We start from the raw sequence: 14414 nt of genomic DNA, 5'->3' as shown, positions 1-14414 counted from the left end.
TTCCCCACAAAGTCTCCACCCAAGAATGATGGTGAGAAGCTCTGAGCGCTGAGATCAGCACCCCACTGGAAGTGCCCTGCTGGGGACGGTGTCCCACTTTCCCAGGGAACAGCCAGCCTGTCAAAGAGTGAGCGGGAACCTCCAGCCAGGCCTAGGCAGCGGTGGCGAGGGGCACAGCCACACACACCACCGGCAACCAGGGCTGCTCCTGAGCATGGTCGGTGGGTAACCTCCTAGGTAGTGAGAGAGGAGGTAGTGAGGCAGGAGTCAGACAGCAGGCTCTGAGGGCGGGGGGGGGGGGGGGGGGGGGGGGGGGGGGGGGGGGGGGGGGGGGGGGGGGGGGGGGGGGGGGGGGGGGGGGGGGGGGGGGTGGGCGCGCAGGGAGACCGAGACGGCCGCCAGCCTGCCAGCCACGGGGTCTGAACCCTAATTCCCCACTCACCCCACCCACCCCAAGGATGTCTGCAACCAGAACAGTTGCCTTGTTACAGATTTCGGTGGATTTGACATGGATTTCTTCCTCCCACAGTGCAGCGGGCGGAAACAAGTAGGGGATACCAAAGGCGGGGGGGGGGGGGGGCAAAAGGGAAATGCAGGAGTCTGGAAGATTCTGAAAGACAGGATCATCTAAAAGAGACCAACACTGTGCGCGAACCGGAAGCAGGTCCCGTGGTAGGGCAAAGCAGGCGGTTTAATGCAAGAACCCACGCCCTCTACTGGTGAGATCCGGAGGGACCGATGCCCTGTCTGAGGCTATTCCTTCTCTTCCATGCTGGAAAGAAGGGCACCAGCCTGCAAAGTCACTGCGAATATTAAACAAGACAATGCATGGATGGCAATGTCTACTGTGCTGGACACAGTGCTAGACAAATATTTTTTTAGATGAAAATATCTATCTATGTCCAAGACATTTATCATGTCCCCTTCAAAGGTCACCTGTTATCTCTGGGACGAAGCAATAAAACCTTCCTTCTACAGAGACAGCCTGTACCTACCCTGGGCCCTGAGCTAAGCACTTGACACACTGCTCATTGATATACCGGCCATACTGGCCCAGCCAGAACTGTTACCTCCTTTATTTCTCAACAGACAAAGTGAGGAGCCAGAGCTCAAGTAACTCATTCCACCTGACACCAGCACGTGACTGAGTCACCACTTGCACTCAGACTGGTTGCCGTCAAAGGTACTTCCACCTCGTGTCCCATGGGGTCAAGTTCAGACACTGAAAGGGGCCGAGGGCCCAGCCCTGTAGTTACTCCAGGCTGGTTGGGGCTCGTAGAGACAGGCTTGCCTCACCTCAGCTCTGAAGAGAGCAAACAGTGGACACTCCTGACCCCCTCTGGGCCCCTTCCCGGAGCACTTAGGAGATCTGAGCGACCTCCTGGAGCCGCCTCAGAGATGAAAGAGCTCCACAAAAGCCATAGGGTAGCACATAACTTCCCCTCCTGGCTGAAGGCAGATTAGGGGCCTCGGGATAAAACGAGGTGCCCTCCACAGCCTCGAGGCCCAGGTAAGCCTGGCTCCTTCACTCCAGCCCCACCAGACCAGCCCCTACGTCCTAGCTGAGAGGAAAACGCTAGCAGGTCTCAACTTCTCAGCTGCAACAGGAGAAAGGATTCGGCCACTGGCCACAAGCAAGGAGACCATGAGTGGACCACAGCCTCTGGTTTGGAGGCCCCGGAGCAAGAACCCGAGTGGACTAGCTAGACCTGGGCAGAGAACAGAAAGGCAACCCCAAAGAGACTTCACTTGCAGGCTTGCTTTGGAGGCCCTGCAATGCGAAGAACCCCGGCCATCACCACAGGGCAGCTGCGATAGGCAGGGAGCAAGGAGGAGCCGGAAGGGGACACAAGGGAACCACGGACATCCTGCACATCCAGAAGGAAGCTTCCCGGAAGGGACACCGGGCAGCACGCAGTGCAGTGACGTAAATAAAGAGGATGAGACCAGAAAAGGCACGGGCTCGGCTGATGAAAACAAAGCAGGCAAAATAGTTACGGAGGCACCCCCAGGGGCACACAGACTCCGGGCCCGGTTCTGCCACCAGCGTTGGGGGAGTCTGCTAACCTCTCGGAGCCTGGCTTCCTTGACAGCCCAGGGAGAGGACCATCACCTCCTCGAAACCCGGCTCTCATGAGGACCAGACGAGGTCCAGGGGACAACGCACCCTGTGTGTAGACCGGCAAAGGAACCACGTGGCCGCCCCAGGGTTCTCGGCTCAGGCTCTGGAGCGCACAGTGGCACTGTTTAAAGGTCACTGGGCAGGCGTGCCTCCTTCCTGCAGGCCCCACAGTGGGGCTCTGTCTTCCCAGCCAGTCTCCCCTGGCCCCGTTCCAGGGCAGAATGGAAAATAGGATCTGTTTAAAAACAACTTTTATAAATAATGGGGAAAAAATAGAGTAGGGAGCAGCGAGACTTTCCCCTTCCCAGTATGTGTCTGTCACTACTCTGTCCCCAGTCGAGTTCTAAGAGATCATGAGAAAAGGTGGGGGGTGGGGGAAGAAAACCTCCAGAGAAAAAGCGTGTGTGCTGCATGTCATCCTCGGGTGCGGAAATGAGAAGAACAAAAGGCTGAGGTTCAAATTTAAAAACAACACGTGTCACCAAAATGTCTCCATGTCCATGTCCCTCTGTGACCGGGCTCTCCATGGGCTTGTGTGCAGCGGTCGCCACAGAGAACCACTTGTTCCCAGACCCCAGAGCAGAGGCGTGTCCATGCTGTGTGAAGCGGGGTGACGGTCTCCATGCTGAGGGCATGTTTGCGGAGTCCCTGTTGTCCCCCCCAAGCTCTGTCCCTTACTGTGGCTCCCCGCCTTCTCTGACGGGGCCGCCTGTCATCGCCTGGGAATCACCGGCTCCCAAGGCTTATCTGCTGCTGCTTAGCAAGGTTTTTATTCTCAGGACTCCAGTGGAACACCATCCAAAGAGGACACAGGTGCACGAGGAACATTCTACTCCCTAAGACCCAGACACACCACCCCCCATATCGTGCTACGGACATTTGGGTTTGGGAACACAACTCGGCCTCCAAACACAACCCTCAAATGGTCGCATCACAAGCAACACGTGGCTGCAAGAGAAAAGGCACGTGGCTGCAAGAGGTTTAGAAGGTATTTACAAAACCATCCGCCAGCTTCCATCCTTAGCGCCTTCTTCCAAAGCTCTGCAAAACTGACGGTGGGTCACGCAAGACATACGGCAAAACACTTCTTCACAGCATCCCTAGGAGGAAGAACACAGAGACAGAGGAGAGATCATCACCCCGAAGGCCCCGCAGGCGGTAAAGGGGTTACCATTTACCGGGGTACCCACAGCAGCATGGTGACTACGGGGCCAATCTACCTGGCCGCAAACCTCAGCTCCAAATTAGTATCACTGTGGGTAAGTTATTTGTCTTGCTGAGTTTCAAATTCTCCATCTATAAACCGGGATGTCCCACTCACCCTAAAGACCAGTCACATTGAATAGAGTAGGTACTGGGGTGCCTGGGTGGCTCAGCCGGCTAAGCAGCCAACTCCGGCTCAGGTCATGATCTCATGGTTCGTGAGCTAAAGCCTCGCATCAGGCTCTGTGCTGACAGCTCAAGAGCCTGAAGCCTGCTTCAGATTCTGTGTCTCCCACTCTCACTGCCCTCCCCTGTTCATGCTCTGTCTGTCTCTCAAAAATAAATAACTGGTAAAAAAAAAAAATTTTTTTTTTAATGTATAGTAGGTATTTAATAAGTGAAAGCCATTCATGACAACCAAAGGAAAAGACAGGGGAAAAGTACACATTATCAGAAACCAGGAATTTAGTACTGTGACCTTAATATCAACCAGAATCGCTCTACGTACTGAAAACATTAGATCAAATAGTCACTGGGGCCCTTCTGCATCCTAAGCAGGAACCTAAGGGACAGCTGTCAGGAGTCCCCTGGCACAGGGGGCACTCTGTAGTGACTGAGTGTGTGTTAACCTGCTGCATCAGGCCTGTGCCAGCCACTTTCTCCTCAGAACTCAGTGTCCAGCATGGAAGGAAAGAGTGGCTGCTCAACTACTGTCCCAGCCCTACCACCTGAGGCCGTGCACCGGGGCTCCCACCCCAGTCCCTCTGCTCGCCGCTGCACCTGCACCAAGGATACTGGGAGTCACGGAGGGAGGGAGGGGCAAGGGCGTGCATTTGCATGAGCGGGCACTGTGTTTTAGTACTAAGGTAATTCCAGAGCTGCATTTCTTAAGATATGCTCTACACTGTAGTCCTGGGAGCTTCTCTGCCCCAGGAAGGGGTTTACAACCAAGTAAGATCGATCCCTCACGGCAGCTGACCACACACACAGCATTTACAGGACCTGGAAAGGGCGTGACAAGGAGCCCAACTGATTTTGCTTAGCCTCCACCCAAACTTATCCGACCACGGAACCCTTTCCTATTTCTAACCACTATTTCGGGGAACGCTGTGGGAAAGGAACAAATAGAAGCATAAGGCCTCCCTCTGTGATTCCTGCCCTACGACTCAGCACGTGAAACTCACTGCTACAGTAGCTTTCTATCACTTGGCCCATCGCTTGTGCGCAAGCTCCAGAAATGCCAACCCAGGCCACGCCTGCAGCCCGAGAACGGGACCCAGCAGGCCCGGCTTCATGGGTAAGAGAGGTGTGCGGTTTCGTGGGGCCCCGTACTTCAAAGGTTCCACGCTTAGGTTAATGCCTTGTGGCTGCCATCTTAAAATTCTTCATGAGTCTGTAACAAGGAGCCCACGTTTACATTTGGCACTGGGCCCTGCAAACTAGGTTACTGGTCCGGACATGATGATCTGGTCACACTGTTGGCAAGCTGATAAATACTGCGCTGGAGGCTCAGGCTTATGTCATGTAAAAACCTCGTTTCCCAAGACAGCTCCCCCATCCCCCAAACCTGGGTGAGCAGAGCGAATTTTCCTGCCATTCCCCTAAAACCTACTCGCGAGCCACACAACTGCCTTTGTGTCGCTGGGCGTATGAACCTCTGGTCTGGCACTCCCCCGTCTGCGAATCACTGTCAGCAGCACACTCGGAACGCGTTAAGACACAGGTCCCCTCTTCCTCCTTCCCAGCTCCCACGTGACTTTCCCTCTTCTCAACAGCTAAGGAAAAGCGTTCGTTTTTAGTTAACAGGTGATGATAGACATGAGTGGAAATTAAATGGGTGCAGGAGAACAGAGTCAGGCGGAGATCACATGACCAGTTTTGAGAGGCCCATTGTCAATTGAAGGCGGTGTGGAAGCTGGAAGGGGAGCGATCTAGTTCAACACTAGGATGAGTCCACTATGGCCAGACAGGTCCAGTGAGTTTTTAGGAAACCCTGGTCCTCCGAGTCCTGGCCCTGCTGACTTTCCCTCTATAAACTCTCCCCAGACCCTCTCAATGACACTGCAAGAAAACAGGCATGGGCTTCAACCCCTCCCCCTCTTCCTCAGTGATATTAAAGTGACATTCACTGGGGATCCTGGGCGGCTCAGTAGGTTAAGCATCGGTTCTGCTCAGGTCATGATCTCACAGTTCGTGGGTTTGAGCCCCGAGTCGGGCTCTGTACTGACAGCTAGCTCAGAGCCTGGAGCCTGCTTCAGATTCTGTACGTCCCTCTCTCTCTCAGCCTCCCCTGCTCACGCTGTCTCTTTTTGTCTCTCAAAAGTAAATAAAAAACATTAAAAAAAATTTTTTTAAATAAAATAAAGTGACATTCACCTTGAAGATGCCCACCAAGCTACAAGTAACAGAGAGGGACTGTGCACACATATGAGCTATACATCCCAGGAGAACGTTCAGGCCACTGGAACTGGTGGGCCTGGGCCAATGCCTGTCGTCCCTGAATGAAACACGAGGGGGCGGGGTGGAGAGGGCCCTCAGCTTCCTGATCTATAAAATAGGTATATGACATTTACCCGTTTGTCTCAAAGAATTTTAGTGAAGATATTCCATGCCCTCTAACTAAACACCCTTCATGAACATACCGTCAGCCCCAAGGGACAGAGGTTACGGTCCTAAATGGAGTCAGTCTTACCTTGCATACGGGATGAAGGAAAGGCTATACCTACAATGGAAACAAACAAAAGTCGAAATTAAATGGAGGGAGTGGAAGCTCGCGCACTGGCGGGAACGGGGCCTGAGCTGTGACCCTGTCCCTCCCCAGCGTGCAGGCCACACGCTCGCACATGCACACACACACATGAACACTAACGGTGCCACGTGTTCAGGTGGGGAGGGAGGGTCGACTGTGGCCAGAGAAGAAGGGCGAAAGGCCCACACAGAGGTAACCCTGTCCCCTCAGCCTCACAGGGTCACCGCTGCAACCAAATGAGCCAGCAGATCACATATATACAGAGAGCACAGAGCCTTGTTCTGAAACAATACTAGATAAAACCCCCATCACTGTCTCCTGATATTTACAAATCCTCGACAGAGTGTAACTTCTATCTGCCAGGGATAATTTTCTGCTCTGCTCCTATGAAATTTAAAAGATAACAAGAAAAAAAGCCATGACCAACTATTCAATGGATAAAAATATGAGCAAGCTATGATTCTTCGAGATCCCAGTTGGCTCACCCCCTTCTGAGAGGCCCCTGTGGGGAGGAGGCCACAACCCTAACGGGCCAGGCCTATGCGTCAGGCAGGGAGGAAGTCTGTCAGCCCCAACACAGTGTTGGCGGAGATCCTGCCATTAGCCTGAGCCCATATGAATGCTGCTTCAAATTCAGTCTGTAAGAGAGGCATATGAGTATGGGTACCAATTTTAGCCCCCAGAAGAAACTGAAATAAAATATAAACCATTGGGGCGCCTGGGCGGCTCAGTTGGTTAAGCGTCTGGCTTTGGCTCAGGTCATGATCTCACAGTTTGTAGGTTCGAGCCCCGCGTTGGGCTCTGTGCTGACAGCTAGCTCAGAGCCTGGAGCCTGTCTTCAGATTCTGTGTCTCCCTCTCTCTGACCCTCCCCTGCTCGTGCTGTCTCTCTCTCTCAAAAGTAAATTAAAAAAAAAAACATTTAAAAAATTTTTTAAAAAAAGCATTTGGGAAGTCTGTTTATTCAAAAGTCCAAACTTATAAAAGAGAGGGATGGGCGTGGCTCAGCTTACAGCCTCAAGTCCCATTTCTGGCAAACAGGAGCCTGGTGGGGCCTCGGGAGCTCGAAAACGTCTTCGGTCCCCTCCCCTCAGCCCTCCATCAAAGCAAACGCTGTTTCTTTCCCGAGAGGATCAGCACACATCTCCACGGACACTGCTGAGGCAGGCATCATCCCCTGATAACCTCTGCAAGTGCCACAGAAATGTCCCAGAAGCCACCGCCCTCTCCCTCTGATGTTGGACCCGTCTGAAAGGGCCCTGAACAGCCGCCCTGTCCCAGGCTCCCACGAACGGGGTCTCCAGCGCCCGCTCGCTGTGCGTGGCTCTTGGGGACAGCTCCCCGGTCATGCCAACCGGCCTCCGGTGCACATGCTGGTTCCACCGCCCACTGCGGCTCCCCGTCCCTCACCTCCTGCTCACAGTTCCCTCTTTGAGCTTCTGCTGAATGATTCATTCCATCACAAATATAACAAAACGATCTTCGTGCTGCTCCCCTTTCCTTCAACGTCCCCGTGACTCACAAGCCTCCTCTACCAGCCCGTGACGCTTCATCGTCCTCGCTCTTACCGGGCATGAGTGACCGAGTGACATCTATAACATCTCCAAATCAACCAGGAGCCCCACACAAAAATGCCGTACCAGACAAAGAATCAGTTGGCCTCCCCTGGCCACGGGCCACTCAAGACCACTAATGCCACCTACTGGCACTGAGTCAACAAGACTTCTGCTCCAGAGCCTGACGTCACTCTCATCATTGAGAATTCTTAAATTGAAAAGTTTCTGTGTGTTTTTTCTCTCCTCCTACCCACACTACGTGGGGCTTAACCTCCTCTGGCTGCGTTAGTCAGGGACGGACGTGGGAGGGGGCTACGTGAGACAGTACTTACCATGTCAGGGCCAAGGACTGCAAAATGCAGAAGATGAGAGCGAGCCCCTTGTTTTTCCACTGAAAGAAAACAGCGGTTACTGCAGTGTGTGACAAGAGGCATAGACCAGAGAGGCTATGGAAAATTAAAATGCACACTCACCCAAAAGGCAGAGCACAGGGTGAGCGTAAAACACAGCTAAAGAGAGAGGAGAAACACTAATTAATACAGTGACAACACGGAGAACAATACTGTTAAGACTTCACCATTCTGGGCAAACTTAAGGATACTTATCCCACAGTAATGACCAGACTCCGTGATGATGGCACCAAATGTACCCATCATTTCAAAGCATTAGACCCACACGCATATCCATGTTTGGCAGAAGAAATAAAAATCTCAAGGAAAGGAAACTGGCCAGTCAGAACTGATGTGGATCAAAAAGAACTGGATCAGGGCACCTGGGTGACTCAGTCAGTTACGCTTCTGACTTCAGCTCAGGTCATGATCTCGAGGTCCATGAGTCAAGCCCCGCATCGGGTTCTGTGCTGACAGCTCAGAGCCTGGAGCCTGCTTTGGAGTCTGTGTCTCCCTCGCTCTGTGTCCCTCTCCGACTCACACTCTGTCTCTGTCTCTCTTTCTCAAAAATAAACGTTCAAAAAATTAAAAAATAAATAAATAGAAACAACTCAATCCTCTTCTACGTTCAAGTTTGCCCAAATTCTCTGCCCAGAAAATAAGATCGCATTTGGTCCACCCCTCGCCCATCCATCTTTTCACTGGAAGGCCCTCAGGTAGGTGGAGGGCGCACCTCTGTATTTTAACCCCTGCCGTATGCTTGTGCCTGGAGCAGAAAAGGCAAATGAGGACACAGGGAACATGAGACACCAGGCGGTTGGTTATCTGTTTACACGTCACTGAACACCTTCCCCAAGTCCTTTCTTAGAAAGTTCTCTCTACAAGAGACTTGTCCAGACCATCTGTATCCAGGGCCAGCCAAGAACAGTGGCACTGGAGCCTCCAGTCACGCCTTTCTGCTCCGTCCTTCTCTAAGGTAACTACTCAATAAATGTGTCCTGAGTATTTGCTTTGTGTCCAGCACTGTGCCCGATACTCTGAACGGCCTTGTCATAAATAGAGAACACGGACACAGCTTTAGAGAACGTACCTGTTTGAACAAATGAGACGGACACAAATTAAGCTACAAATAAAATGACACTGATCAAGTCACAAATATTGCAAAACAGTCGATTATAACAGGTCAGTGAATGTGGTCTGGGGGCGTGATTTTCGTGGTCACACAGAAGACCCAGAGAAGAAAGAGGCACTTGAATCAATGGGACGGAAAGATACGACACACCAAAGGCACCGTGGTCCGAGCAGGGAAACGGGTGATGGGCCAATGGGGAGAACAGACCCGTGTCAGAAAAACGGATGAATGGGGCCCCTGGGCGGCTCAGCCAGTTAAGCGTCTGACTCTTGATTTCTTGATTTCAGCTCAGGTCTCGATCTCATTGTTTGTGAGATTGAACTTCACATGGGGCTCTGTGCTGACAACAGGGAGCCTGCTTGAGATTCTCTCTCCGCCCCTCCCCCACCCCATTCTCTCTCTCACAATAAACAAACTTGAAAAGAAGGAAAGAAAAATGGATGAAAACAAACACGCTGCCCAATAACGACGAGGGAAGAGCGAGCTCCCTCGAGGAGACTGGAACCTGCTCCAGGGAACGGAGTCTGTGTTTCCTCGCTCTTCCCACTGAGCTCTGCTGGTGTGTGGCTGCCCCCCGAGGCCAGGGGGATGTCCCAGCTCCCTCACTACCACATCGGTCTGGCCAACGTCACAACCTCTCTGGGGGTGCAGAGCCGGCAGAACCCTAATGCCAACCGGGGGTAAATGTCAGACACAGACTTCTCCCTCTGATGTCCTGACTGCAGGCATTGGCGGGAAGTCACGGCCAAAGGGAAAAGAAAAGAGGTTCAAGACAAGAAAAAGCCCACCCAGCGGAAATAAAAACAGGCCGCTTGACAAGCACGGCTAAAAGGCAGACCTTACCAGCACCATGACGGTCGCGATCAGGCGTGTCGGCTCGAACATTCGCTTCAGCTGTTTCATGGGCCCCATGAGGAAGACGGTGCTGGGAGGGACATGGACACGTGCCATTCAGACCAGAACAGAGCCCCAGCAGGACACCGAGCCGCCCCCTTCCCCTCCCCAGGGGGACTCGCGGTGATCACAGCGGCGAGAGTAGCCAACGGGTGAAAAGTTCTCACTACATGCTGACTCTTAATTTTGGCTCAGGTCATGATCTCAGGGTTGTGGGATCGAGCCCTGCATTGGGCTCTGTGCTCAGCATGGAGCCTGCTTGGGATTCTGTCTCTCTCTCTGCCCCTCTGCCCTCTTTTCTCTCTAAAAGAAAAAAAAAAAGCCACATCTGACAGGTGTAGGTTGTTCATGTTAAAAAATAGAGCATTTCATTTTCTTTCATAATCCCTGGAGAATAATTCCACAGACAGTATCATCTATTATTTGCTCAATGTTTGCTAAAGGCCAGATATGACATTCTTGACCTCATTCCATCCCTCAGCAGCTCTGTGAGTGAGGTGTTATAACATTTATTTTCAGAGATGAGAAAATGAAGCTCAGAAAGGTTAACTTACTTATCCACAATCTCAGAAACTTAAAGAGCTGGTTTTCAAACCCCCATCTATTAGATCCAAAGCTCCAAAAGAAATCCCTCGTGTGCTCTCGGTACAAATGGAACTTGAGAGGTGGCCTGGGAGAGAGCAGAACCACAGGCAGACCCTCCTGCCTAACCCCTGGGGGTTATATCTGTCATGTTTCTGGATTCCTGAGAGAAATGTCCCATGTGGCATCACCTCGGGGAGTAACTGGTAACAGCCAGTGTTTAATAAGCCAACCAGCAGATAACATTAGCTAGCGGGTGATAGTGAATTCTTAAGTCAAGTATTTGTGCCGAGTGCACGCTTTAGCCAACACTTAACAAGAAGCAAGCTCCAAGGCTGGCCTTAAAAATTAAGTGCGGCATACGTACAACATATAATACATTATAGGTAAAGCCATAACCTCCTAGACACTCCCTGGAAATAACCATGTGCTCCCTTTACCACTTCCACAGGCAGTGTTGTGGAGAGCTGATCCTATCAGGGTTTGCTCGGTTCTTCTGAGCTAACAACACACCCCTGCATTTATGGTCAGTCCACAGACTCCACACTGCAGCCGACACGGTCTTCCCAAAGCAAAAGCCTCTGAAAGTTAGTATTTGAGAGTGCTTTAGAGATGAGATTAGACATCTCTGAGAGTCAGCGTTTTACTATCTTAAACCTTCATACATTAAGCTTTTAGAAGGTAGCCAGAGTTATGCACTCAGTCATCTGGTTAACATTTCTAACCAAAAACAGAGCTAGGTTTGGGGACAATTAGGGACAGTTAAGACAGAGGCACAGCCCTTGTCAAGTGGCTGAGAGACTTTTAAGAAGTTGGTGTCATAAAATGCTATCTATGCTGTCACATAAAATATACCTGGGGTGTACAGAGCCGCAGATGGAAGAAGAGGTCATTGATTCTGGGTGGGGTGGGGAGAGGTAACAAGAAGTTTCACAGAAGCGGAGACTTTTAAGCAGTCTTGACAAGTGAGCAAAAGGATGGGGGGATGGGGCACAGAGAGGGAGCTACATATGGGGCAGTACTCCAGGCATAGAAATCACCCCCAGACTGGGTACAAAGAAGTGAGTAAAGACACAGCCTGAAGAGCCCCTCCCGCATGCACATACCTATGCCAGAAATGAGGCATCACTACAGACCGCTAGACAGGGCAGTCACTGAACGCTCAATAGCTCTGTGGAAATGGCCTGGGGAGGGGCAATAAAGGAGAAGAGAAGCCAGCAAAGGAATCCTGAGGTAGTTTGGATGGGAAGTGATGCGGGCCAGAGCTAAGTAAGAGAAGCACAGGTATCACCACATCCATGAAACCCTCCCTGGCTCCCCAGGTCAGATCATGGCAGCTGCCCCTCCCTGAGACCCCCTTCTGCATGCCCTATTATGTTATCTGTCCATGTGTGTCTGCCTGACCGGCCAGTGAGCTCCACTGCAGCAGGAACCAATCCACCCTTATCTGCGAGGGCTCAAAGCCCAGCCCAGGGTGTGACCAAGGCTTACTCACTGACCGCATGAGTCAATCAGTCAGGGACAATAGCCATGGAGAACGAGAAGGTGGCAGTGAGCAGTCTGCACTAAGCCATGGTGAGTAATAATGGGGGCCGCCGCTTGGACACCCAGGACTCTGAGACCATTCACGGAGACATAGGGGAAGGAGGAGGGAGAGGGAAGGCCACAGAGCTCAGGCTCCAGGTGGGCCATATAGTCAGGCCCCACCACCAGCTCAGAGCAGGGATGCTGCTGTCAGCATGAAGCTGTGGCTGAAGCATGAACTGCACTTGACCTGGGATATCTGTGCACCTGCAGCTTGCAGAATGGGCTGCCCTGACCTCAGGAGCCAAGAGCCAGGTGTGAGATGGTCTTGGGCTGGCAAAATAATAAGACAGCCCACCTGCAGCCTCGGGCCCAGTGAGGCCTTGTAAAATCACCACTCAGTCTCCGGCCGCAGCAGGCCAGGGTGCACAGAGGGCGGCCACCTCCAAAGGAACCATTTGATGCTCCGAGCCACGCTTCCCTCAGACATGAAATCACAAATTAAACTAAGATACAAAAGTATTCTGAAGGGATGGGATATGGGTAGGATGTATATATATTTTTGGATGTGATGTATTTTAACGACCACTTTTCTCGCCAAATCCTTAAAACCATTAAAGCCTCCTCTTCCTCCCTCAAGCACTATCCATTTTCCAGTCCATCCTGTGACTGGCTATGGTTAGATTACAAAAAAGAAACAAAACACTTTTACCTCCCAATGGATGCGATGTTACCAAACGTGTAAAACACTGCGAAGAGGTACAGTCCCTTTCTGGGGACCCAGAGCAGCATAGTTCCCTGGAAGATAAAGCACAAGGTGTTTGCACACCAGGAGTCTCTCCCGCCACGGTCACACAAGCAAGAGCCCACAGGGAAACACGCTCCCCTCCCCGCCCTCCTCTGTACCTCCCACACCTCCCTCCTCTTACCCAAGCATCTCATGAAGCACCAGAGAGAAAAGGCAGCGGACAGAAGGGGAAGAAGACAGAGGGAAGGAGGGCCAGAGTGGAGAAGAAACAAGGGAGGGGAGGGACAGCTTACCAGCAACGAGCAGACAATTCCTGCAGCAAAACAGGCAATGAAGCCTTTTATTCTGGTGCCCCAGCTTAACGAAGATGCCTCGACAACCTGAAATGTTTAAAAAACTGATTACAGGGGTACCTGGGTGGCTCAGTCGGTTGAGCATCCGACTTCCGCTCAGGTCATCATGATCTCAAGGTTTGTGGGTTCGAGCCCCACCTTGGGCTCTGTGCTGACAGCTCAGAGCCTGGAGCCTGTCTTCGAGAATTCTGTGTCTCTCTCTCTGACCCTCCCCTGCTCACACACACTCTCTCAAAAATAAATAAAAACATTAAAAATTTTAAGAAAAAACTAATTACATACACGCATATGCACATTTAAGCACCAAAAGCAAGGGAAGCACGTAATTTTTTTTTTAAACATTTATCAATTTTGAGGAAGAGAGCGCGCACAGGGAAGAGGCAGAGAGAGAATCCCAAGCAGGCTCTGTTCTGCCAGCACAGAGCCCGATGTGGGGCTCGAACCCATGAACTACGAGATGGTAACCTACGCAGAAACCAAGAGTCAGACACTTAACCAACTGAGGCTCCCCTCAGGCGCCCGGGGAGTATGTTAATTAGAGTACTGCGGAGGCGGGAACAAAGAATCCGACTCACTCAGAGCTCCAAGGGCACTTGAGAGTCGTGGACTCCAGTCCTTACCAGCCTTACTGGCCCCCGCACCACCTCCCCAGCAGCTGAGGACGAGCCTCCGGGTGAACCCTCGCAGGAACCCGGGGCCTCCACCTGCAGCACAAACCATTTCACAGCCAGTAATGCAAAGCGGCAGACACCAGAGCAGCCCAGGTCAAGTGGAAAGGCAAGAGCCCCGCAGGGCAGGGGCCCAGGAACGGGGATGAGATAGGGGAAGGCGCTCAGGCAATCGGGTCCACGTGGCATCGTGTCCTGCATCAAGCAGCCAAGCTTCGGCACCAGCTGTGCCCACCGGCACCTGGGACCTGGAAGGACCAGGGCTCTCATCTGCGCCGGGCTCCCAGCTGAACGTACTCACACACAGCACACGTAGGTGTGTGCTTCAGGGTCCTGGCGTCAATCACATCACCCAAGCGTGAGACAAATCCTAGTTAATTCATGACTGCCCTACTCATCGACTCTCCGCTGCCATAATTAACCCTTCCCAAGAGTAAAGGTCAAAGGATGCCAAGATTTCCAAAAACAACTCTGCTAAAACAGGGGTACCTGCAG

The 14414-nt window shown here is 52.1% G+C and overlaps 1 protein-coding gene across 1 annotated transcript; it reads right to left on the bottom strand.

Annotated features, from left to right (window-relative positions):
• Positions 1-2360: 2360 nt before the first annotated feature.
• Positions 2361-14108, bottom strand: SFT2D2 (SFT2 domain containing 2). The gene is made up of 8 exons (XM_029933347.1): positions 13872-14108; positions 13192-13287; positions 12863-12948; positions 9994-10075; positions 8103-8138; positions 7962-8020; positions 6018-6047; positions 2361-3222 (listed from the first exon to the last, which is right to left on the bottom strand). The coding sequence occupies exons 1-8, from the start codon at positions 14106-14108 to the stop codon at positions 3183-3185; spliced, it is 666 nt and encodes a 221-aa protein (XP_029789207.1). The 3' UTR covers positions 2361-3182.
• Between the last annotated feature and the right edge of the window lie 306 nt (positions 14109-14414).

The sequence above is a fragment of the Suricata suricatta genome, chromosome 3 (genome assembly GCF_006229205.1).
Source record: "Suricata suricatta isolate VVHF042 chromosome 3, meerkat_22Aug2017_6uvM2_HiC, whole genome shotgun sequence".
In the NCBI taxonomy this organism is placed as follows: Eukaryota; Metazoa; Chordata; class Mammalia; order Carnivora; family Herpestidae; genus Suricata; species Suricata suricatta.
Note: the sequence above shows the minus strand (reverse complement) of the source record. Positions and strands in the feature narration are given on the sequence as shown.